Source organism: Mchenga conophoros, linkage group LG3 (assembly GCF_057382185.1).
Source record: "Mchenga conophoros isolate Kocher_MC1m ecotype Shallow Benthic linkage group LG3, M_conophoros_male_GT1.1, whole genome shotgun sequence".
In the NCBI taxonomy this organism is placed as follows: Eukaryota; Metazoa; Chordata; class Actinopteri; order Cichliformes; family Cichlidae; genus Mchenga; species Mchenga conophoros.
This window is the reverse complement of record NC_140528.1, coordinates 35,533,860-35,555,793: the sequence shown is the minus strand read 5'-3', so window position 1 is coordinate 35,555,793 and position 21,934 is coordinate 35,533,860. Positions and strand designations below refer to the sequence as shown.

The following is a 21,934-nucleotide window of genomic DNA, read 5'->3' as shown; positions in this document are numbered from 1 at the left end:
ATCTGCTGCTTTCACAGGACAACAGCAGAGAGCTGCACAGCAGGATTATTCTGAGGCCTCGAGGATCACAGAGGAAAACAGGACATGATGTATGTAAGTATGGGGGAAAGCTCAGTGTGGTCATCACCAGGCACCACTGATAATATTCTTATTATACAAAGAAACTGACTTCAGTAAAAGCAAATATAACTCTCAATTATTAAACGTAAGATGTTAGTTTTAACTGATGAGGTTTCAGTGAATGTAGTGAGATTTATTTATTTTTATATGCAGCACAAACTGTTCAATCCAATTTATCTTGTTAAATCAGTGTAGAGGAGGAAGATGTTTTTGTCTGTGTGCAAACAAATTCACATTTTAATGTTGTTTCTGCAGGCTCTGAGGCATTTAGTGAACCAAAGGACAGAAACAAAGCGTAGACATACATGCCAAAGTTTCTGTCAAACGTTTTAAATTGGTCCTAATTTTAATTCTCTGTGACGTTATGAAATTTAAAAAGTCTTAAATCGAACTTTCCTGAAGCCCACATTCAGCCCCAAACACATCAGAAGCATCAGAAACACCACAGAAGAAGAAGAACACTGATCAAATGAAACCTTATCAAGTTTTTATTTCACAGTTTATAAAATTACAAAAATGTAAAAATATCAGATTTGGCCTCATCTGTAGTCCCAACCTGCAGACCAACCAATAAATGAAGAGAAACAGTAAACGGCTCACACTGAGTGGAGCTGGTCACAGGTCAGTTTGAGACAAACACCTTTAATACTTTAGAACTATGAAAAGGTTTTATGACTAAAGTGAAGGCACACTTACATTAATGTGATGCTGCAGATATTCTTTAAAACAGGTATTTTTCCAAGTTAGTTTAAAAAACAATCTCTCTATCAGCATAAAAATGTAAAACATAATCAATAATAAATAAATAATCTCAACTGCTGTAAATAGCATGAAGAACCTGTGATGTTTCCTACAGAGTCAGTGGAACATAATGAGGCAGGTTGTGCATGGAAAGAAGGAGGAAGAAAACGTTGGGGTCCAAGGAAAGCTGATAATAAGAGAGATCTTCTGGTGATAATAACAACAGTGTGTCAAACGATGATTAAAAGGAAGAGGCAGCATCATCCAACACAAAGTCAGAGTCTCAAGGTGACTGAAGCCAGACCAGCATCTGTAGAGGCCACATCTATGGCTCCACATTTATATTCAGCTTTGTCAGCGAACTGAAGTTACACAATTTTAGCACTCTATCATCAGGAGCGTTATCTTTAGTGGACATGCTGCCAGTGGTAGAATGGAGAAAAACCCATCACTCACCAGTTGTCAGAGACTACAGTGAGGTGCAAAGAATCCCAGAAAAAGAGAAAAAGTACAAGTGGCTACAGCAACATGAGATTTCAGAACAAAACAGAAGAGATAGAAGAAGCCAGAAGAAGAACCACAGTGGATCTGTGGGAATGAGAGTGAATGGGAGATTTTCTGGGACAGTAAAAGAAGGAGAAAACTGATGATTTAGAGATAGAAAGCTCAGAAAGAGAGTACTGTTACTATTGATTTCAGGAGTCAGACGAAGATGAAGAGAAGAGATTCGCCCTATCACAAGAATAATTCACAAGATCTTAGACACAGATGGAACAAACTTGGAGCTTTCCTCCAAAGGTACTGATGTCACCAAGAATTGCATCGTCTGGCCAGCCTGTGTACGTGCCATCTGTCCATCATGATATGGACTAGTTGCTAAACTCCACCTCTGACAGGAGCTTCAGATTCAGCTGTGAGGGTGAGGCAGCTTCAGGCTGAAAGAAAGTGAAACTATGAATGAAATGTTCAGCATCGTCTTTGTTCAGATGTGATTTTTGGCTACAGACACTAAGTGAGACGTCACCTAAACCTTAAGTGCTGATAAGAGAAAGAAAAACCAAAAGCTGGATTCACAGATGTTTTATTCTTAGTTTTTTTGTTTCACAGGTTAAACAAACAACTTTTTAAATGTAAAAATTCATTTGGAACGATATTTGTTCAGTAATATTAATAACTGTTAGTTTGATTGGTTGAAGTCATTGTTCAGAAGAAGCATGTATGTGTGAATATCTCAAAAACATTGGTCTACAAAGAATTGTGCAATATTCATATTCCACAGTTGAAAACAAAACATCATGTCTGTTTATGTGACCGTGTATTCACAGCCAGTGTCAGACTTAACAGATATCAGCATCACAGCTCACAGATGAATTCTTGACTACAACAGCAGCTGGTGTCGCGGTCTCGGACGTTTTTGCAGCAGCAACACCAGCAGAGTTAAATCCTCTGACAGCAACAAGAAACAAAAGAGATAAAAATGACAGTGAAACTATCTTATATAAAGTAAATCAATAAAAGGAGGAATCAAACAGAAATATTTGGATATGTAGTTTTTCACTATGGACTGTGTGTATAAAACTACAGAGGCTCTCACTGATTGCAGATTGATGGAGCTTCACTGTTTTCCAGAGAACGGTTGTTTCCACAACACCTTGAAAAAACCTCACTGAACTTCAAATCCTGCCTCTTGTACCAGCCTCTCAGGTCCACTCAGACCTGAAGTAAATGTCTTTATCACACTGTGAACACACGGCTCCACAGGGAAAAGGACACCAAAACACACCAACTGCACATTGACCCAAGCACTTCACATAGATTATAAAGAAGTATAACAGGAACGCCTGTCGGACCATCAGGTCTCCAGTTGCCCGTGTCCACAGAGATTGTAGTAAAGGTTGAGTTCAGGAGATTTTCTCTCTGCACATTAAGTTTCTTCAAACAGTTCTTTCTGTAAATGTCAGAGTAAAAAGTACTTCAGCATTTAGATGCAGTGTTGAAGTCTTTGTCACGGTGTGAGCCGTATAGACCCAAAACAGATACAACACGGGCACCAGATGTGTGTGTCAGGTATTTATTAGTGAAAAAGTGAAAAACGTGAATACTCACTGGTGTGGAGTTCAGTTGCTATATACAGGTGGAGTGAAACAGTGACTAAGTGTAGGCAGTGATAACAATGATCACATGGGAATTAACTACACAAGTATACTTGGGACTGGGGTAATATGTACAAGGGTAAGGCAGAAATACACAGTGAACTGGATTTACTATGGCGGACACTTGGCAAAGAAGTAGGCTAAAGATTGCTGCTTTGATGTTACTCTGGTGAAGACTGTGATTGTGGGCAAAGTTTTTACTTCACAGTTTATCATTATAAAAATACAAAATGTAAAAAATATCAGTCTTGACCTCTGTGTGCAGATCCAACTAATAAACAAAGAGAAATAATCAACAGCTCACACTGAGTGAAGCTGGTCACAGGTCAGTTTGAGACAAACAACTTTAATACGTTGACACCATGATTGTGACTGAAGTGAAGGCACGCTTACATTAATGTGATGCTGCAGATATTTTTTAAAACTGGTATTTTTCCAAGTTAGTTTAAAAAAAAAAAATCTCTCTATCGGCATAAAAATGCAAAACATAATCAATAATAAATAAATAAATAAATAATCTCAAGTGCTGTAAATAAAATGAAAGTGCTGAGAGTTTCCTCCAGAGTGAGACCTCTGTCACAGTTCAGAGGATCTACGGCAGCAGAGACCTTCATGGACACTAAAAGTCTCAAACACACAACAACAACATCACACTGACTCCACTCTGACATCACTGATCAATAATCAAAGAACACACAGATCAAACTGATTGATCAGCCATCAGAGGAGTCGGATCAATGGAGCTGCTTCTGTTCCTGATGTCCCCTGTTTGATCCTGGACCTGAACTCTCCCTGCAGAGGAGACACAACACAGTCAGAGACACACACACACACACACACACACACACACACACACACACACACACACACACACAAACCTTTGACTTTGAGCAGCACAGTTTTGTATCTGTAGATCTGTGTGCTGTCCACTTCACATCTGTATTCTCCACTGTCACTCACTGTGGGCTGTTTCAGGGTCAGACTGAGGTCTCCAGTTTTCAGCAGGTCTTCATTCATCTGTATTCGGTCCACATAAACTTGGTCCTGTTTGTCAGGCTGGTCAGAGCCGTTTTGATACACATAAACGGTCCTGAATGGTTCATAGTGTCTCCACTCTACTTTAGCATCTTCAGGCAGGTTTTCTGTGGTTTTGAATGGCAGCTGGACAGACTCCGCCCCCTGCTCCACCTCTACCTGACAGACTGAGAGGAAAACAAACCCAACATGAGCTGACAGAGACAGCAGCAGCGGGATTTCACAGTTGTAGAGAAAGCTGGAGTACAGAAGCACAGTAGAACATAACAGAGGACAGAAATCTAAAAGATAAAGCAGCTTTAGAGCTGATTGAGTGATTGGGTGGGGGCGAGGGTCATCTGCCGTGACCAGTTTGGGTGAGTGGAGGAAGACAGGACATAAGTCATGTTTGACTTTTTTGATTTGTATATACGACACTGACCTTTGACTTTCAGCTCCACTTGTTTCTTCATCAGGATCTTTCTATACCAGTTGTAGACAGTACAGGTGTAGATGCCACTGTCCCAGTCTGTGGGGTATTTTAGTGTTAAAGTAAGATCTCCAGCTTTGATGAGACCTTCATTCATCTCTGTTCGGTGTCTGTAAAAACGATGCTGTAATTCATTAAGGTCAGAGGTGTTGTGATACACCTGGACCTTCCTGTTGTCCTTATCTGTCCACTCCACTTTAGCTCCGTCAGGCAGATCAGGTTCGATACTAAAGGGAAGCTCGACAGAATCCTCTCCTGAATGCACCTCTTTCTGGTGAACTGAGGGGACATCAAAGAACAACATGAGCTGGTTAGACAGCAACAGCACTGAACACAGTTTTTTCCTGGATAAAGGGAAATATTATGGATATCCCAAAAAGTTGATTCTGTTCATCTGGATGTAGAATTTTCAGTGGGAGAAATGTTTTGTAACTAATCCAAGTGTCAGCTGACTGCAGGTTTCCCCAATCTTATAAACAGTACATTTGCATAATGACTGAAACCAGATCACTGAAGGAACGATGGGCTGGAGGTCAGTTTATGATCCCTGATATGCATAATCATGACGATTGGCAAAGACTATGAGTACCATTCACAGAGATTTGGGGAATGGCTGCAATCACAGCATTGTAAGATGGCGAAAGATGTACCCTTAGGCCCCTCCTCGATTCAGAGATGGTCTTTCCCTTTTCACATAAATAGCCTCCTTGACTCCGCGCTCAAACCAGCGTTCCTCCCTGTCCAGGATGTGTACATTCTCATCATAGAAAGAATTCAATTAAATTTTAACAACAACTGTCGCCTCAAGGTGCTTTATATTGTAAGGTAGACCCTACAATAATACATACAGAGAAAAACCCAACAATCATATGACCCCCTATGAGCAAGCACATTGGCAACAGCGGGAAGGAAAAACTCCCTTTTAACAGGAAGAAACCTCTGGCAGAACCAGGCTCAGGGAGGGGCGGAAACAGGATAAAGACATGCTGTGGAAGAAAGAAAGACATTAATAACCAGAGTAACGCGTTACTTGTAACGCATTACTGTAATCGGATTACTTTTTTCAAGTAACGAGTAAAGTAAGGGATTACTAATGCAAAAACGGTAATTAGATTACTGTTACTTTCCCGTAGGAACGCTGCGTTACTGTGTTACTAAAACCGTGATTTTTTGTGAGAATGTTTCACGACAGTGACGTAAGCAAGTGCGCCGTTAGTGACAACAGCTGTGTGCAGATCAACAATGGATCATATATCGAGTACGGGAGAGAGTATGAGCGTGCAGCGTTTAAAGCGTGGAAGTACTGACCTTACTTTGAGTTTGATTCCATAAAAAGTGACAAAAACATTAGCGTCCATCGTGCGTGGGAAGAAAACTTCTTTTTACAGCGAAAAAAACCCCTAAACTTCCAAGAAAGCACCGAGTGCGCAACGACGTAATGGGAAACTCACAGAGAAACTCGCGGATTCTTCAACTGACCGCGGCACACCTGCACCAGGGTAACCCTCCGCCTACCCTACTCCTGCTTTACAGGTGAAAATAGAGCAACAGGACCGCTAGTCTTTGACTTTATTTATTTTCTGCTGTGTTTTACTTGCATCTATTTGAAAGAGTGAGTGTAAACACAAAAAATATTTTATTTTATGTGCTGGAATGTGCAGAAAATAGGTTTAAATGTTAAACTAATTTATTCAAGTCAGAGAATGTTTCATATAATTAAATTTTTGCTTGATGCATAAAGTTAAAAGATTAAAACTAATAAAACACATTTTAAAAAGGGACTTTTCCATTTGATTACATTTTGTATGATGGATTATGTAGAAAAAGTAGAATTGGGCTGAAAGACCTATCGCTTTATCACCTATTCAGGTTGTAAATTGTGTTTTTAAAAAGTAACTATGTAACTAAGTAATTGATTACTTTTGAAAATAAGTAATCAGTAAAGTAACGGGATTACTTTTTGGGGGAAGTAATCAGTAATTAGTTACTGATTACTTTTTTCAAGTAACTTGACCAACACTGTTAATAACAGGTATGTTTAAATGCAGAGAGTTCTATTAACACATAGTGAGTGAAGAAGAAACACTCAGTGCATCATGGGAATCCCCCGGCAGCCTACATCTATTGCAGCATAACTAAGGGAGGATTCAGGGTCACCTGGTCCAGCCCTAACTATATGCTTTAGCAAAAAGGAAAGTTTGAAGCCTAATCTTAAAAGTAGAGATAGTGTCTGTCTCCTGAATCCAAACTGGAAGCTGGTTCCACAGAAGAGGGGCCTGAAAACTGAAATTTCTGGACATACCAAAATTCACGGATCACTTGAACTGTGGTACAGGGAAGCAGAAGAACAGCACATCAAGAAGACCCTGAGTAAATGTGGTTATTCCAGCTGGACATTTGTCAAAGATGGGAAGACACCTAAAGAAAGCTCCAGGCGAGAAGGACAACCGCTGCCCAAGCGAAAACCTGTTGTGATCCCGTGTCAGGAGTATCGGAGCAGTTGAGACACATTTTTTCTAAACACTGCATCTCTGTGGCTTTTAAACTCCAAAACAGACTGTGCCCAAAATTGATTCACCCCAAGGATCAGGTCCTCCGACACAGAGTAACATAGTGTACGCTGTTAAGTGCCAGGAGGATTGCCAGGATTTTGAGTTTTAAAAATTCTGACACAGTTAAAACGTCAATTGAAATTACAATGAAGTAAATCGAGCTTATTTTCGATTTTAAAAGTGGTCATACCAAATATTAAATTCAATTCAGTTTCATTTATATTTATTGCACCAAACTACAAGAACAGTCGCTTCAAGACCTCTTTAAGTAGTTGCCTCTTTATGTATTGTTAGGTAATACAGCCTACTTCAGCCCAAAACCTTAACAGAGCCTCCACCGAGTGTTCAGTGGGGCCATTTCAGACTTACAGGCAAACAGTAGATGGATTAACTGAAAGTCCACATGGATCTCTCAGGTGTTTTGCCAGATTCCTGCTGGATTTTCTGTTCTTCAGGATTTTACTTCCGGATAGTGTTCATTTTGTAGACCTGCCATGTACAGTACCTTAACTTCCACATGTCCTGTTTCCTCAACTGTTTAAAGGTTACACTGCACAAAATGCCTAGTGTTTGGTTTATAAGTTATTACGAATGATAAGGTATGGCTAGACATCAGGTGATGATGTCAACAATGATTAGATTTTCAGAGAAAAACAGGATGAGAGAGAGAGGAGTGATGCAAATGAACACATGAGGAAAATTTGGGGCTAGTTCTTGCAATGAGCAGAAGAAATCATGTGACTGGATTGTAGGAGTTCACAATGATAAAATATACCAAGTACAGCAGGAGGAACAACCACAGACAGAACACTTTGCATTTTTTACTTTTTCTCTACTCATTTTTACCGTGTTGGATTATAAATTCAAGAGGATTTGCATCTGCATTGTTTCCTACTGGAATATAACTTTAAAGAACTTAGCACAGAATAAAGATCATAACAAAATCAACATTAGCTCAGAGTAGGTTAAATAGATAAGTGTGATTAAGTGACTTGGTTTTGGAATTATTGTTGTTTGATTCTGCTTTTGATTTGCTCCTGCTAAACTTCTTTAATGAAATCCTTCATTCAAAGAGTCTAAAACATGGACATTCCCTTTTTAACCCTTTGTGAAACAGTAAAGGTAAAAACTTGAGTATCAACCCACATTAATATAAATTACGGAAGAGATTAGAGCTACTGGGGGGAAAAAGCAGGCATGTCTTTTTTACCCCCCTTTTCCGGAATTCTGGAAAAGGGAACAAAAATGCGCCAATTTGTTTTTTTTCCACTGTCCCTAATCCTCTTCCGTAGTAAATAGCTGTTGCAGATTATTTTAGCCTTTTAAAACTAACAAACTACTCTCCAGGCCTCTAAACTAAACCCAATCATAATTCCAAAAGCACTGAACAAGAGGGGAGCTGCTGCAATGGGTGTGGGTGGTAAATTCTAGGCCTCCAGGGCTAATATGACATTCTGTTTTTTTTGTTTGTTTGTTTTTGTTTATTTTTAAATCAAAGTACGTGATCAACACCCTTCAAGGTAAATGTAGCTTCTAGATGTAGGTCCAACAAATGTACTTTTACCAAACTTCTGTTATTAAGTGTGCACTGACCTTTGACCTTGAGCATCACTTGTTTCTTCATTAGGACAGTTCCCTTTCTGTTATAGACGGTGCAGGTGTAGGTTGTTATGTCATTGTCTGTGGGGTACTTCAGGGTCAGGCTGACGTCCCCAGTTTTCAGCAGGTCTTCATTCATCTTAGTTCGGTCTCTATAAATCAGGTCCTGCTCATCAGGCTGGTCAGAGCCGTTCTGATAAACGTGAACCTTGTCATTATCACTGTCTTTCCACTCCACTTTTGCATCTTCAGGCAGGGGAACTTTGGCTTTGCAGGGCAGCTCAACAATATGCGCCCCTGAATCCACTTTGACAACCTCGGGGACTGAGAGGACAGCAAAGCACAACATGATGACATCAGAAGCAGTAACAACATGGCATAACACGGCTAGATGGCTAATATGGTAACCCTGATTTTTAACTCACTGAATCTTCTTGAAAGACTTTAAACTGATCAAACCAAACAATGCACCAGTTTCACTAATAAATATATTCAGCTGTAAGGATAGCAATGTTTAAGATCCAAACCTTTATCTCCTGATTAGTCTGAAAGTTCCTGATTTGGCTCTGTTACATACTATGGGGCTAGGTGGGTGTATCTGTGTGGTGCTCCCACTCTCTCTCTCTTGCATTTTTTCCCCCATCTGGCACTCCTTTCCCCGACTCTGGACCTGGCTCTCTCTCACCAATTAGTCTTCAAACATTTTAAAGGCTAGCTGAGATCTACTTTCAAGGGTTTTTGGAGACCCAGCCCAAAGAATGGAACACCTCGGTGATGTGTTTTTACAGTTTCTCATATTGGGAGCAGTTTGGAGTTTGCTGCTGGTAGTCAGTAGTGCAGGGTTGTGTGTTGCCCTCTCCTTGTGTGGAGACCTTTTAAATTAAAGTTTGTTATTTAACCATTTTGCTCTGTCAGGCCTTTTTCTTCTCCCTTCAGGCCAAATATGTGAAAAAAATGTGATGAGATGAAATTACAAATAGGTGTAGTTAGGAGAGCTGAAATCTATGAAAATTAACCCATCACTGTCATAGCCATTTAGATCCACATATGCTTAAATATCTTGTATTTCCATCAGAAATGATTCAGCATCCCATGATTGCAAATTAATTATCAGCATGTAAAGAAAGTCTCTTTAGTAATTTGGACTCCAAGATATATATAACAGAGTTCCTCCCAGTAATAACTGAAACTGATGTCAGTTCAATAACTGACTTAACTTAGTATTAATTTTCATTGATCATCAATAGAGTCCAGATGCCCTGGAGAGGGACCACCAAATCAGGTTCCCTATGAGCAACCAGTTGGTGACATTGGCAAGGAGAAACTTCCTTTTAACAGGACGTTCTTCCAACAGAACCAGTCTCACAGAGGTGCAGTTATAACAGGTTGGCAGTGAGTGCAGGAAGACAGCACTGAAGACCCACTGTGTGAAAGTAAAAGAGTTTTGTGATTATTAATAATTAATGCAAGTGGTGTTGGAAAACATGGAGAGTGAAGAGAGAAAAAGATATGCTCAGTGCATGATGGGAAGTTCCCCAGCAGTCGCCATGAATTATGGATAGTTCACAACTGGGTATCATATGAAATGCAAAATAAAAACAAAGTAGTGCTCTGACCTTTGATCTGTATCAACATCACTGACCTCTGACTATCAGCTCGACATCTTTCCTCACTGGGCTTCTTCGTAACCTGTTGTAGACGGTGCAGGTGTAGGTGTTTGTGTCTCTGTCTGTGGGGTATTTCAGGATCAGACTGAAGTCTCCAGGTTCCAGTAAGTTTCTCTTCATCTTTGTTCGGTCTCTATAAACCTCGTCCTGTTCTCCAGGCTGATCAGAGCCGTTCTCATAGACGTGGACCTTCCTGTTGTTTCTGTTCTGCCACTCCACTTTAGCATTGTTAGTTGGGGGAAGAATGATTTTGCAGGGCAGCTGGACAGACTCCACCCCTGAATCTACCACCACCTGGTAAACTGAGAGGACAAAGCACAACATAATGACGTCAGCAGCAGCTGTGATGGTCACATGACCTCCCTGTCCCCTCCTTCTCTTCTAGTCTCAGTCAGATTGTGTCTCAGTTTGTTGCTGATGTGTTCCTGACTCGTTCTTTGGTAACTCGTCTGCAGCGTCCTGTAAAGTGCTGCAGACATGTTGGATGAAGAAGAACAGACAGACTGAGCCTCCACAGTCGGCCATGTCTCACACACATCAGCACAGAAACCATGAAGCTCTCATGTGTCTGAACATCTGAAGCTCTCCACCACATGACTGAGCACAACTCAAGGAGGAACATTTACTGAAGCTGCTGCAACATTTACTGTCAGCACATGTTTCTATGTCAGCTGCTGTTTACCACCACAGAAGAAGAACAGCTTGTCCACATGCAGCCTCTGTGTCAGATCAATGCAGTGAAGCACACACACTGTTTAGTAAAGTCATGTTGTGGAGCTGTTTCACTGATCAATGACTGAGTCTGAAGGAGGTTTTCTGACTTCTGGAACAAACCTGGAAGTTTCTCTTCAGCTCTCTGTATCAGCTGTTTGTAACTCTCAACTCTTTCAGCTTCTGGAACAAGTTTGTGTGAGCCACAGTCAAGGAGCCACCAGAGGACACCTGCTGACCATCGGCATTATGGGTAGTGTAGTAGGAGACACTCACCTGACATGAAATAGTGTCGCAAATGAAATAGAAGACCTCCAGAAACAAGAAGAACCAGAAGAATCATCAGAGCTATGGCCCAGGATGGAAATGGTTCTGTGGAGAGGAAAAGAAAATCACCTCTACTTTCTCATTTGCATCTATACTCTGACCTTTTGTATCACTGACCTTTGACCTGCAGCACTACTTTCTGTCTCAGGATGTCTTTGTCCCTGTAGACGGTGCAGATGTATCCTCCACTGTCTCTCTCTGTGGGGTGTTTCAGGGTCAGACTGACATCCCCAGTTTTCAGCAGGTCTTTGTTCATCTTTGTGCGACCACAGTAAAGGTCGTCCTGTTTCTTAAGGTTCTCACTTCTGTTTGGATACACATGGACCGTCATGAGTTCTACATCCAAATGAGTCCATTCCACTCTCGTGTCATCAGGCAGGTCAGGTGTTGTTTTGCAGGGCAGGATGACTGAGTGTGACCCTTCCTCCACTTTTATCTCCACCTCTTGGTCTGAGAGGGCAATACAGCAAAATAGTAGCTGTAGAAGCATTTATATAAATATTTTAATCATTGACCTGTGACAAAGGGCGTATTCCAGTTGTCCATTTCTAACTGAAAGAAGCAACCCAAAAGTATCTGCATGGTGGAACATCCTTAATGAAAGCAGAGTGGAAAATCCCACCGGTAATTCAGTGTGACGGACTATCCAATCAACAGTGAAAATAATCAGCAAAATAAACAATGACCTTTTTTCTGCTTGGCCGTTACCTAATGATTTGCATTCATTAACAATCTTGTGCTTGTGCTTAAAGTGCTTTGGCACTCTTTGGCAATATTGTAGATAATATTAAACTTAATCATCACATCAGCCTTCTCTGATGACCTGTTTGCTGCTGCCTGCCGCTGAAAGGCATTGGGGACAGGGGACACTTGGACAGTGCATTTATCACCGTATATAATATGTTTTCTGGATACACTGTGCTTTTTCAGCATTCAGAGGTTGATGGCTCTGACCAAATTGGTTGCACTCTAGAGCCCAGTATGTGTGTGTATATATATACATACACAAACACACACACATATATAAAACATTCCCTGTCCTATCTGGCATTGTAGCAATCAAAATTATTGTCTGAATGTCAAGAAAAATGCCCAACAGATTTACTTTCCGCAGTAGACCTTTTTGCTATACTGGTCCACTTAATTGTCATAGTTTATTCAATCTTTATTTTTTTAAGTTATTACAATTAGACTGGACATGACTCTGGGACACAAACAAAAACAAAAATGACAGTAGAGAAACTACAGCAACAACCATGTCAGTGTCTAATGGTAGGGGTCAGGAGCCATAGCCCTGCCCCCCAGCCCATGAAGCAGGCATGGAGGAGATCGAGGCTCCAGACATGTAGAGGTCCCCCAGAGGACAAGAGCCCAAGGAGGACCACCAGAGGCGCAGCTATGCCACCATACTGGAAGCAGCTGAGGAGAGCTCCAGATGGGGGGTCACCCAGCAGTCATGGTGCAGAAGCCCATAGTCTTTGCCAGCAGCCAGCTGTGCCAGACCGGACCGAGCCTCCGGCCCATAGGCCAAGGTCCAAGGGCTCCCCGGAAGAGGCCTGACCGAGCCAAGTGCACCAACCAGGCCCCGCCAAGCCAGTGAGCTAGTACATACCTGAGAGCCCAGCATGATGCTGAGACCACCAATGCACAAACAGTTGATGACATCAGCCAATGGCAGGGAGTGTGATGGCGGGAGATAGGCCCCCAAACCAGGGGGGCCTTTGATATACTCAGAGAAGTTGAGTCTAAGAACCATCCAGACATATAAACATAGACAAAGAGGCACACACAGACACAAACATCTATTCCCACCCTCATGCACACACATACAAATTCTTAGCATTCACCCAAAGTGGGGACAAACAGAAATGAACACTGTACACACAATCACACTCCCCAAACATACTCTATGCCCCAGGTCCTGGTACCAGGAGGGGCAATCCATCCCTAGACCCAGGAGATCTTGACTCGCCACCATTTGACCTTAGAACTGAAGAAGCTTCTCAGATGAGAGGTGAAATGTCTTCAAGAAACTTAAAGAAGTCCAGACGCTTTTCTTTCCAAGCTCCTTAGACATTGTTCTGCTTATGCATTTTGTCTCACAGTGTTGTTGGATGTTCTTAGTGTGTTGTTGTTTCCCTGTCGCGTACAGCACTTTACTGTAACATGCTAATTTGCCGAACTAAGGTTTGGTCATAGGAGCATGCAGGTGGTTTCTCATGTGGTCCGCTATTCTTCTCCCTTTCTTAAAGGTGTGCATGCAGAAGCCCAGTCATATGAAGTTGCTCTGCTGAATTTGTTTTTATGTGAACAGCTGAGAAAGCAAGAGTTGACTCCTCTCATCCTACACATAACACAACACAGAGAACACGGCAATCTGAGTGTCAGGCCAGACCGGCCACAAACACTTGATACCCTTTTTTAAGAAAATAAAAATAAATATAAATGAACTAAATCAGATTGTATCATTTACCCAGTATAGGGTTTTTTACTAATCAGTTGCAGTTACTTTCTGACCTTTGACCTTCAGCTCTATGTTTCTCTGTCCCAGTTCTTCTCTTCCATCACTGACGGAGCAGGTGTAGATGCCGCTGTCGCTCAGTTCTGGTCTTCTGATGGTGAGGCTGAAGTCTGCAGTTTCCAGAGCATCAGATGTCATTGATGTGCGCCCCCTGTAACGCTGGTTTTGCATTTTGAGATCATCTCCTTCTTCTAGTCGCAGATGAACACATTTGGGATCAAGATCGTTACGAGTCCACATCACTGTGGGATTCTTCTCAGGAAGAATACCCGAGTACTGGCAGGGCACCAAGACGGACATTGCCTCCTTATACACTTCCACCACCTCAGCCAGGGCATGCTGGGAACCTGTGAGGACACACAAACAGAAACCACGGTTAACTGCATGCTTTGGGTTTGTGTCTGTGTCCAAATGGTAAATTTCAGGGACCAGAGAGAGAACTATTTACAGTTAATCTGTCTATGAAATCTAAATTTACTCAGTAAGACTGAAAAAATCTTTAATCAGCTTGTTTAACAGAGTGAAATGGGTACCTGTGCTTGGTAAAGTTACTGTAAAGGTAATGTAATCAGTGAATAAATAATGACTGAACATATTTATTGTAAGATCTAGTAAATGTAAATGGTCAGTTAGACTTTTGTGTAATTTGTTTGTATAAACTTAGATGATTTTGTTATTTGACCTCAAACAACTTAAAAGTAAGTTTGGTGAGGCAAAAGACAGTGGTAATTAATTTAATCTGTACATTTGAATGCACACCTATGTTTTACTTTTTTTTACAGTTCTGCCAGACACTTTAAAGTCAGAAATATACCACGCCTTCAATCATGAGCAGCTAACATGAAACATTCAAAGGCTTCAGTCAGTTGTTAGTAATAAAAGGTCCATCCTGTACAAGGACTGATTGTCACATGTTCACCGACACTTTTGTGATATTTATAATCCCTATATGCCAGTCTCATTTCCTTTATGTTGCCAAAACAAAACAAAGACAGCAGAATTTTAAGCAGGGATTTAATGAAAAAAAATACATTTTATGAAAATCTGACCTTGAAGAAGAGGTGTGAAGTTCAAAGTAATGTGATATTTAGAATTCCAATATATAATTTCCCATATGCATACAACCAAACGCTGCAACTGTAAAGAGCTCTATACAACATTATTATCACTGTTGCCTTCAGATCAATATATTGACCTTTAAAAGAGAATTCAAAGGTAAACTTTGACATGTTATTGTAGAAATCATAGATTTTAAGTCATACTATTTTTTTTGTCAATTTTAGAGCAATGAATGATTAAGTTGACCTTAAAGAACCAATTTTAGAACCAATTTTAATGGATTGTTAACGTGTGCTCACTCCACACCACTACATAGTTTTCATAATTCATTTAAAACTTCCCATGTTATTGTGTTTTCAGATGTCCTGTTGTGATATCTACACCAAGAAATGACATTTTCAAAGGAAATTTGATCTGTGAATCAGTCTCTTAGGTCAGCTGACCACCTGCTCTTGGAAGTACCGAGATCCAGGAGGAAGCTCAGAGGGGACAGTGCCGTTTCTATCGTCGCTCCTAAATTATGGAATAACTTGCCCTTGCACGTTAAAGCGGCCCCTTCACTGTCCACTTTTAAAACACGTCTTAAAACCCAACTTTATTCTTTGGCTTTTGACCTCAGTGAGACTTAATAGCTGGTTTAATAACAAGTGACACTAATTAATTAATTTACTTTCATTTGGCTATTATTTACACATTATGTAATTTTATTATTTACTTCCAATGTAAAACACTTTGCGTAAGCTGTGGTTGTTTTAAAGTGCTTTCTAAAATAAAGATATATTAAAAAATATATCTGCATTATATATATGTGAATATATGAATAAATGTATTTTATAATAAATAGATCTCTTTCTGGCCAGACAATGGCAGAAAGAGAGTACCAATTTGTTTATTTGGTAGTTTGTTAATTAAAATGCTTCAGTACGTTAAGAGTGAAAAATAATGCATTTACATTTGCAGTTTTGTCTTGTTATGCAGTATTTTACATTTTTTAAAAACTAAACGAAACTAAAGAAACTAAATTTTCAGAAATATTTCTGGGTGTTTTCTTGTTTGCTTGCACTTGAACATTAAAGTGCCCCTCACATAAGATGACAGTCCTCTAAATACTAAAATGTTTCTTTTATTACTTAATTCAGTATAGCAGACATGGTGCATCCTTTATGAAAGGAGACGAGATAATGTTGTACCACAATTCACACACCATCATTCATGAGAACAAACCTGACTGAGACACAAATCATTGCAATGACCATCATAAACAGTGTGTTTCCCAGTTCCTGCCAAAACCTGATAGGTTTGAACAGTTGTTAAACCTGCAGCTGAACCCTAAACGTCACACTGCTGCTTTTAAAGGGATTTTAAAGTTTATCCCGATTTCATTATTTATGTCTATTGTTACAACTGATCGTAATCATATGTAAATTTGAGTGTCCAGGTGCTCCTCCGGGATTGGTGCATCCAGGGTGGATGGCTCACACCGATTGGCTGAGGACTGGGAGGCAGCGGATAAGAAGAGAGCGCCAGGGACTGCCAATTCATTCATCCCCGGCCCAACCCAACCGGCAGACCGTTCACTGTGTCAAAATATTATGTTAATGTAAGAGCATGTAGGGGTGGACCGCCTTTTTGTTTGATCAGTTTTCTCCTGTTTTTGTTAGGCAGGGAGGAAAGTGATTGTCGTTTGGTTTAGCTCTTTTGAGTAGGTAAGTTGTGTTTATTCCTGAGATAGGTTACCCTTTGTTTGTTGTTTTGGCCTTGGGTTCACCCTGAAGTTATGATATGCTCCCTTCCTTTGTTTAACTGCACTTATTGTAAATAAATCACTGTCACAAAGTATTAAGTGTGTGACGTGCTGCTTGTGGTTGGACGGGGATGGATCACCTTTTATGTTGCAGACGTGGTCTGGCCGCGCCTAGATGGGCCATAACACTATTCTTATGTAGCTTATGATAAGCATTACTTTTACTTTCATTTGGAATAGAAAGTAACATTTACTGTAAAACACTGGTATGTAACACGGGAATTAAAAAAAGATAAGAAATAAACAGACTTATTCCTGGTGAAATCAAAACCAGCTTTTAGAGGGGAAAAGTTCCGGTGACCGGATCAGAGTATGCGAGATTAACCAGGAAATAAACAATCCGCCATCCGCACAGTTTTTAGAACGAAAACAACTTTCAAGTTTAACTGGTGGTATCCCACTGAGTCACACTTTGTGAACAGTAACAGATATAGGTGACCACTCCAGTGCCTGTTCCTTCTCCTGTCTGAGAATGATGGTGGTTTTGTTATGTAGAGGGTTATCTGATCAAAGCCTTTTATCTCAGACCTGCAGCCATGACCTGCGTCACCGGGCTAGCTTCCCCCAGGCTCAAACTTCCAACACAAAGCACTGAGTCTGTCGGTCCAGACTTTCTCACACCATCCCTTACTCTTTTGTAAATAAAGCCACACATCATTAAATCGGTAATCTCACGCACTGCGCGTATCTACCTTTGCGATAATGAGCAAACTTCGGTCTGAGTGCAAGATAAACATTGTTTACAGAGTTTCTTACCGCTAATAAGGAGCAGGAGAAACAGCAGCATCTTCAACCTCCTGCAAGAAACCGCAACCTGCACAAATCCAAACACTTCTCACTGTTGCTCTTAATATTTGCGATTTGTGTCTCATACAAATATTGGGAACCGTCGATAAAAGACAATGGAGGGCGTAACACTCGTTATTAACATATCAACTGTTTACTTTCGGTTTCACGGAAACTCCCGGTGTCCTGTCCCCCAGATCAACTGGTTATTACGTTTGCCGGTGTCGTGCCAAACTAGGTATCCCCGACAGAATTTGTTTCCCCTGCGTCGGGAGCACACGCTGGACTGTCCAAATCACGGACAAACAGGGTCCCACATTGTTGATTTTTAGTTTACAAACACTTCTTGTAATGACTAACTACTCCTGACATTTTGGAGATGTTAGCTCTTTACACAACGAAGTTATAGTGGGACACAAATAATATCAGGCTGATCCTGCCACAATTTGTTCCCCCTGTGTAAATCACGGACAAACAGTGTCCCACATTGCTGATTTTTCGTTCACAAACACTTCTTATTATGACGCATTACTCCTGAAACTTTGGAGGATTTAGCTCTTTATAGAGTAAAGTTACAGGAGAATAAAAATAGTTATCAGCCAAAATGTTAATGGTTTATTAAAATAATCCCATCTGATATATAATTTTCTGTTGTAACCCCCAAACTGAATGCTAACGTAACGATGCTAATTTTTCCCTTTTTCACAAAATGAAAACATCAGTACTTCCTGCTCCCAGCACAGGGGAAACAAATTCTGTCGGGGATACCTACTTTGGCACGACACCGGTGTTGTGCCAAAATGTGATTGTCTGCCAGAAACTGATTGCCGTCCGCGGGAGCGCGCACAGCTGCTTAAAGCTGCAGCGCCCGGATTACTTAACGTGGGGGGGGAACCCAAACACATTTATGCCTTCGTTATTAGGCAAAGGTATGCATTTATGTATGGAACGCCAGGACTGCCATAATGAATTAATTAAATACACCATTAAATAATTAATTAAATGTGGCAATAATTAATTAAAATTGGAATTAATTAATTAAATAAATAGTTATGACACATGTAATTAATTAATTATTGACACATTTAATTAATTATTTATGTATTTCACATTTTAATTAATTATTGACACATTTAATTAATTATTGACACATTTAATTAATTAATTATTGACACATTTAATTAATTATTTATGTATTTCACATTTTAATTAATTATTGACACATTTAATTAATTAATTATTGACACATTTAATTAATTATTTATGTATTTCACATTTTAATTAATTATTGACACATTTAATTAATTATTTAATGATATATTTATTTATTTCATTTTGGCAGTCCTGGCGCCTGGCTCTCATCATGAAATAATTTTATCAAACTCAGGGGGCGGGGTTAACGCTGATCGAGTCAAAACCATTGCTTTGGCCTGGTGGCCATTGTTTCTAGCACACAACAACCGGCATGTGGAAGCTAACAGAACTGAGCTTTGAAAAACCCTGTTTGTGTGTTACCAAATACCGTTTTAATATTTTTTTAGCCGAGAATGTAGTGGTTTAATCTTCATGTGTCTGGTCGGTTTGTCAAGATACAGCCTCTTTGCAAAAGTGTTTCGATGATTTCGGAGATGTCGTCCCAGTCTCACGGCAAAGCGTGGGATAGACCCGCTCGCCTCGCAAGCAATCCCACCGACAAAGCGCAGGCCCCGGTACACAGCTGTAGTAACCCCCGCTGACTTCTTTTACTGAGGTTATATTTATCGATGTTTTATTTCCTGATGTTCTTATGTGTCCTACGTGTTTCAGTCGCCAATTCTGAATTATAACTAACATTAAAAACATGTTTAAGGAGGAGAGAGAGCAAATAAATCTGTTTAACATCTGATCTTTGGGTTTTTGTTCAGTAATCAGCGTGACCTGTGTATAAACACATAAAAGAGATAACGTTGGTGTTTCCGTCATGTAGTAACTGCTGGCTTTAACTGTACAAAGGTTGTTCGACACTATGAAACACATACAGACTTCATGATGTTCGGCTAATATTTTTATTGTGAATATTAATCATGCTGACCTCGCTCTGTACACCACGCAGCGAGGTCAGCATATCCACGATATCCTCAGCTCCACGAGTTAACACAAAGTTTCCCAGCTGACTATCTAACTGCCAACTATTCCAGAGACGTGAAAATATACAGCATAAAGAAAAGTGTAAGAGACCCAGCAGCAGATTAGAATAACAGTTATACATTTAATAAATCACCAAATGAATCCAAGAAACGAGCAAACCTGTTCCGACAATTTGAATTTGTATTCCCTCAGCTGCAGACTCGCTGCTGTTTAAATGTTTGAAAAGGAAGATTAGATATAAACAAACGTATAGTGGCCTCAGCAGGCTATTACTGAAATACACGTGCTATATCATAAACTATGATATAAACAGGGAGGTCCTATTAACATGTTTAGTTTTAAAGGACACCTTCCTGCCTTTAGTCTCATTCATGAGCAGTATTAGTTTTCTTCTAACATCCAGAAGTCTGCACCATGTGTTTCATAGTTTGTAACAAGCCTTTGACAGGTAAACATAACATGACCGAAAAAGCAAAAAAAAAGAGAGAGAGAGAGAGAGAGTGTTGAGATAAGAAGAGAAAATGCTCTCAATTATGGAGACAGGCAAATGGTTCATTTATGTTTGATGTGTGTTTATTCCTCCCTAAATATCGTCGGTGAAGTTCGCCATGCATGTCAGATTTTCCTGCGCATTTTTATACCTCTGCCAACAGAGAGAGAAAAAAAATCACATTCTAACAGACAGCTGGTGCTTAGAATACAGTTGAATAACTATTAAAAAACAGATGATATTTAGATGATAGTTCAGTCTAACACATGTGCCAGTGAACCATTAAACGTCTGTGAAACTATGCAGTTATGAAACGTAACTTTAACCTCAGCCAAACCGATTTGCTCAGTTGTAAATAAAACAGCGAAGTAAACGTGACCCGACAGACAGAACCTGAGTGAATGAAGTCCAGCGTTTAACCACTGAGAGCTAAAACTAAGGTGAGGTTTCAAAGCTGTGTGCCGGTGATTGGACATCAGCCGCTGATGATGGTTCGCCTATAAAGTGCTCTGTAAGGAAACAAGCTCCAGCAGCTCTGCGCTCGGGGAAAACACTATATTTACTTATCTTGTGCAGAAAAATGCGCTGACATTGCGTTATATCGAGCACCGGCTGCCCAGTTAAACTGTGACTATCACCAGGTAACTAGGCGTGTTTCTTGAATTAGCAGCAGGTGTTAAACAGCTGACAGATGAGGAGGAGGATGCATGCAGGTAAACTGAGGGTCTGTTAAGCTGATCGCTGGTTTCGTGAGAAAAATGTCAGCTCGTTCTTTATGTTACAGAAGCACAGAGACACAAGACCAGGCGGAAAGAGACGATCGTTCGGTGAAAATGAGAATCTGCGAATGCAACATGTGGAACACGGAGAGTGGAATATGTAAACAAACCGGTTAATGTACCCCCTCGGTGCACTCTGCATGCTAACTGTTAGCAGAGCTAGTGAAATCTCTGAAAACATCTGAGCACTTTTGCAAACATGTTCTATGTTGACAACCTGACCAGACATACGTCGCGACATTCGCGGCTAAAACACTGTTAAAAGTGTAGCTGGTGACAGAAAAACTACACCACCACCATTGCTGCCTGTGATTTGATCTGCATTCTGGGATAACTGGCTGCCCCAAGTCTACACAAGCAATCGATTATCTAGGATCGACCTGTTTTGACTTACTTTGCACGGCAACCAATCAAATGTTAGAGAAGCTGCATGGGCAGCGTTAACCCCGCCCCCTGAGTTTGATGGGTGAGGCTGACGAGAGCCAGGCGCCAGGACTGCCAAAATGAAATAAATAAATATATCATTAAATAATTAATTAAATGTGTCAATAATTAATTAAATGTGTCAATAATTAATTAAAATGTGAAATACATAAATAATTAATTAAATGTGTCAATAATTAATTAATTACATGTGTCATAACTATTTATTTAATTAATTAATTCCAATTTTAATTAATTATTGCCACATTTAATTAATTATTTAATGGTGTATTTAATTAATTCATTATGGCAGTCCTGGCGTTCCATATTTATGGAGCTTTAACGTTTCTTGTAACCGAATTATGACGCTTATCAGAAGGTTGCTTTCAGTGTGTAGCGCAGTCACGAATGACTACACGCATCACGATGGAATAATTAATGCCTACAGGTTTAGTATGTCTACTCTCGTTGTTCATATTTGTTATAAGACTGTCGAATAGTAGTTAAAACAATAAAGACCTATTGTGCCAGTATCACCATGACTCTTTCTTGTTTGTTCAGAATAACGACT

General features: G+C 40.1%; 1 protein-coding gene across 1 annotated transcript; it reads right to left on the bottom strand.

The window, feature by feature from the left end:
• Positions 1–2,916: 2,916 nt before the first annotated feature.
• On the bottom strand, positions 2,917–17,682 carry LOC146578378 (uncharacterized). The gene is made up of 9 exons (XM_085258953.1): positions 17,515–17,682; positions 13,892–14,242; positions 11,492–11,824; positions 11,324–11,419; positions 10,312–10,638; positions 8,664–8,993; positions 4,471–4,797; positions 3,893–4,216; positions 2,917–3,806 (listed from the first exon to the last, which is right to left on the bottom strand). The coding sequence occupies exons 1-9, from the start codon at positions 17,543–17,545 to the stop codon at positions 3,715–3,717; spliced, it is 2,211 nt and encodes a 736-aa protein (XP_085115079.1). The 5' UTR covers positions 17,546–17,682; the 3' UTR covers positions 2,917–3,714.
• Positions 17,683–21,934: the final 4,252 nt, after the last annotated feature.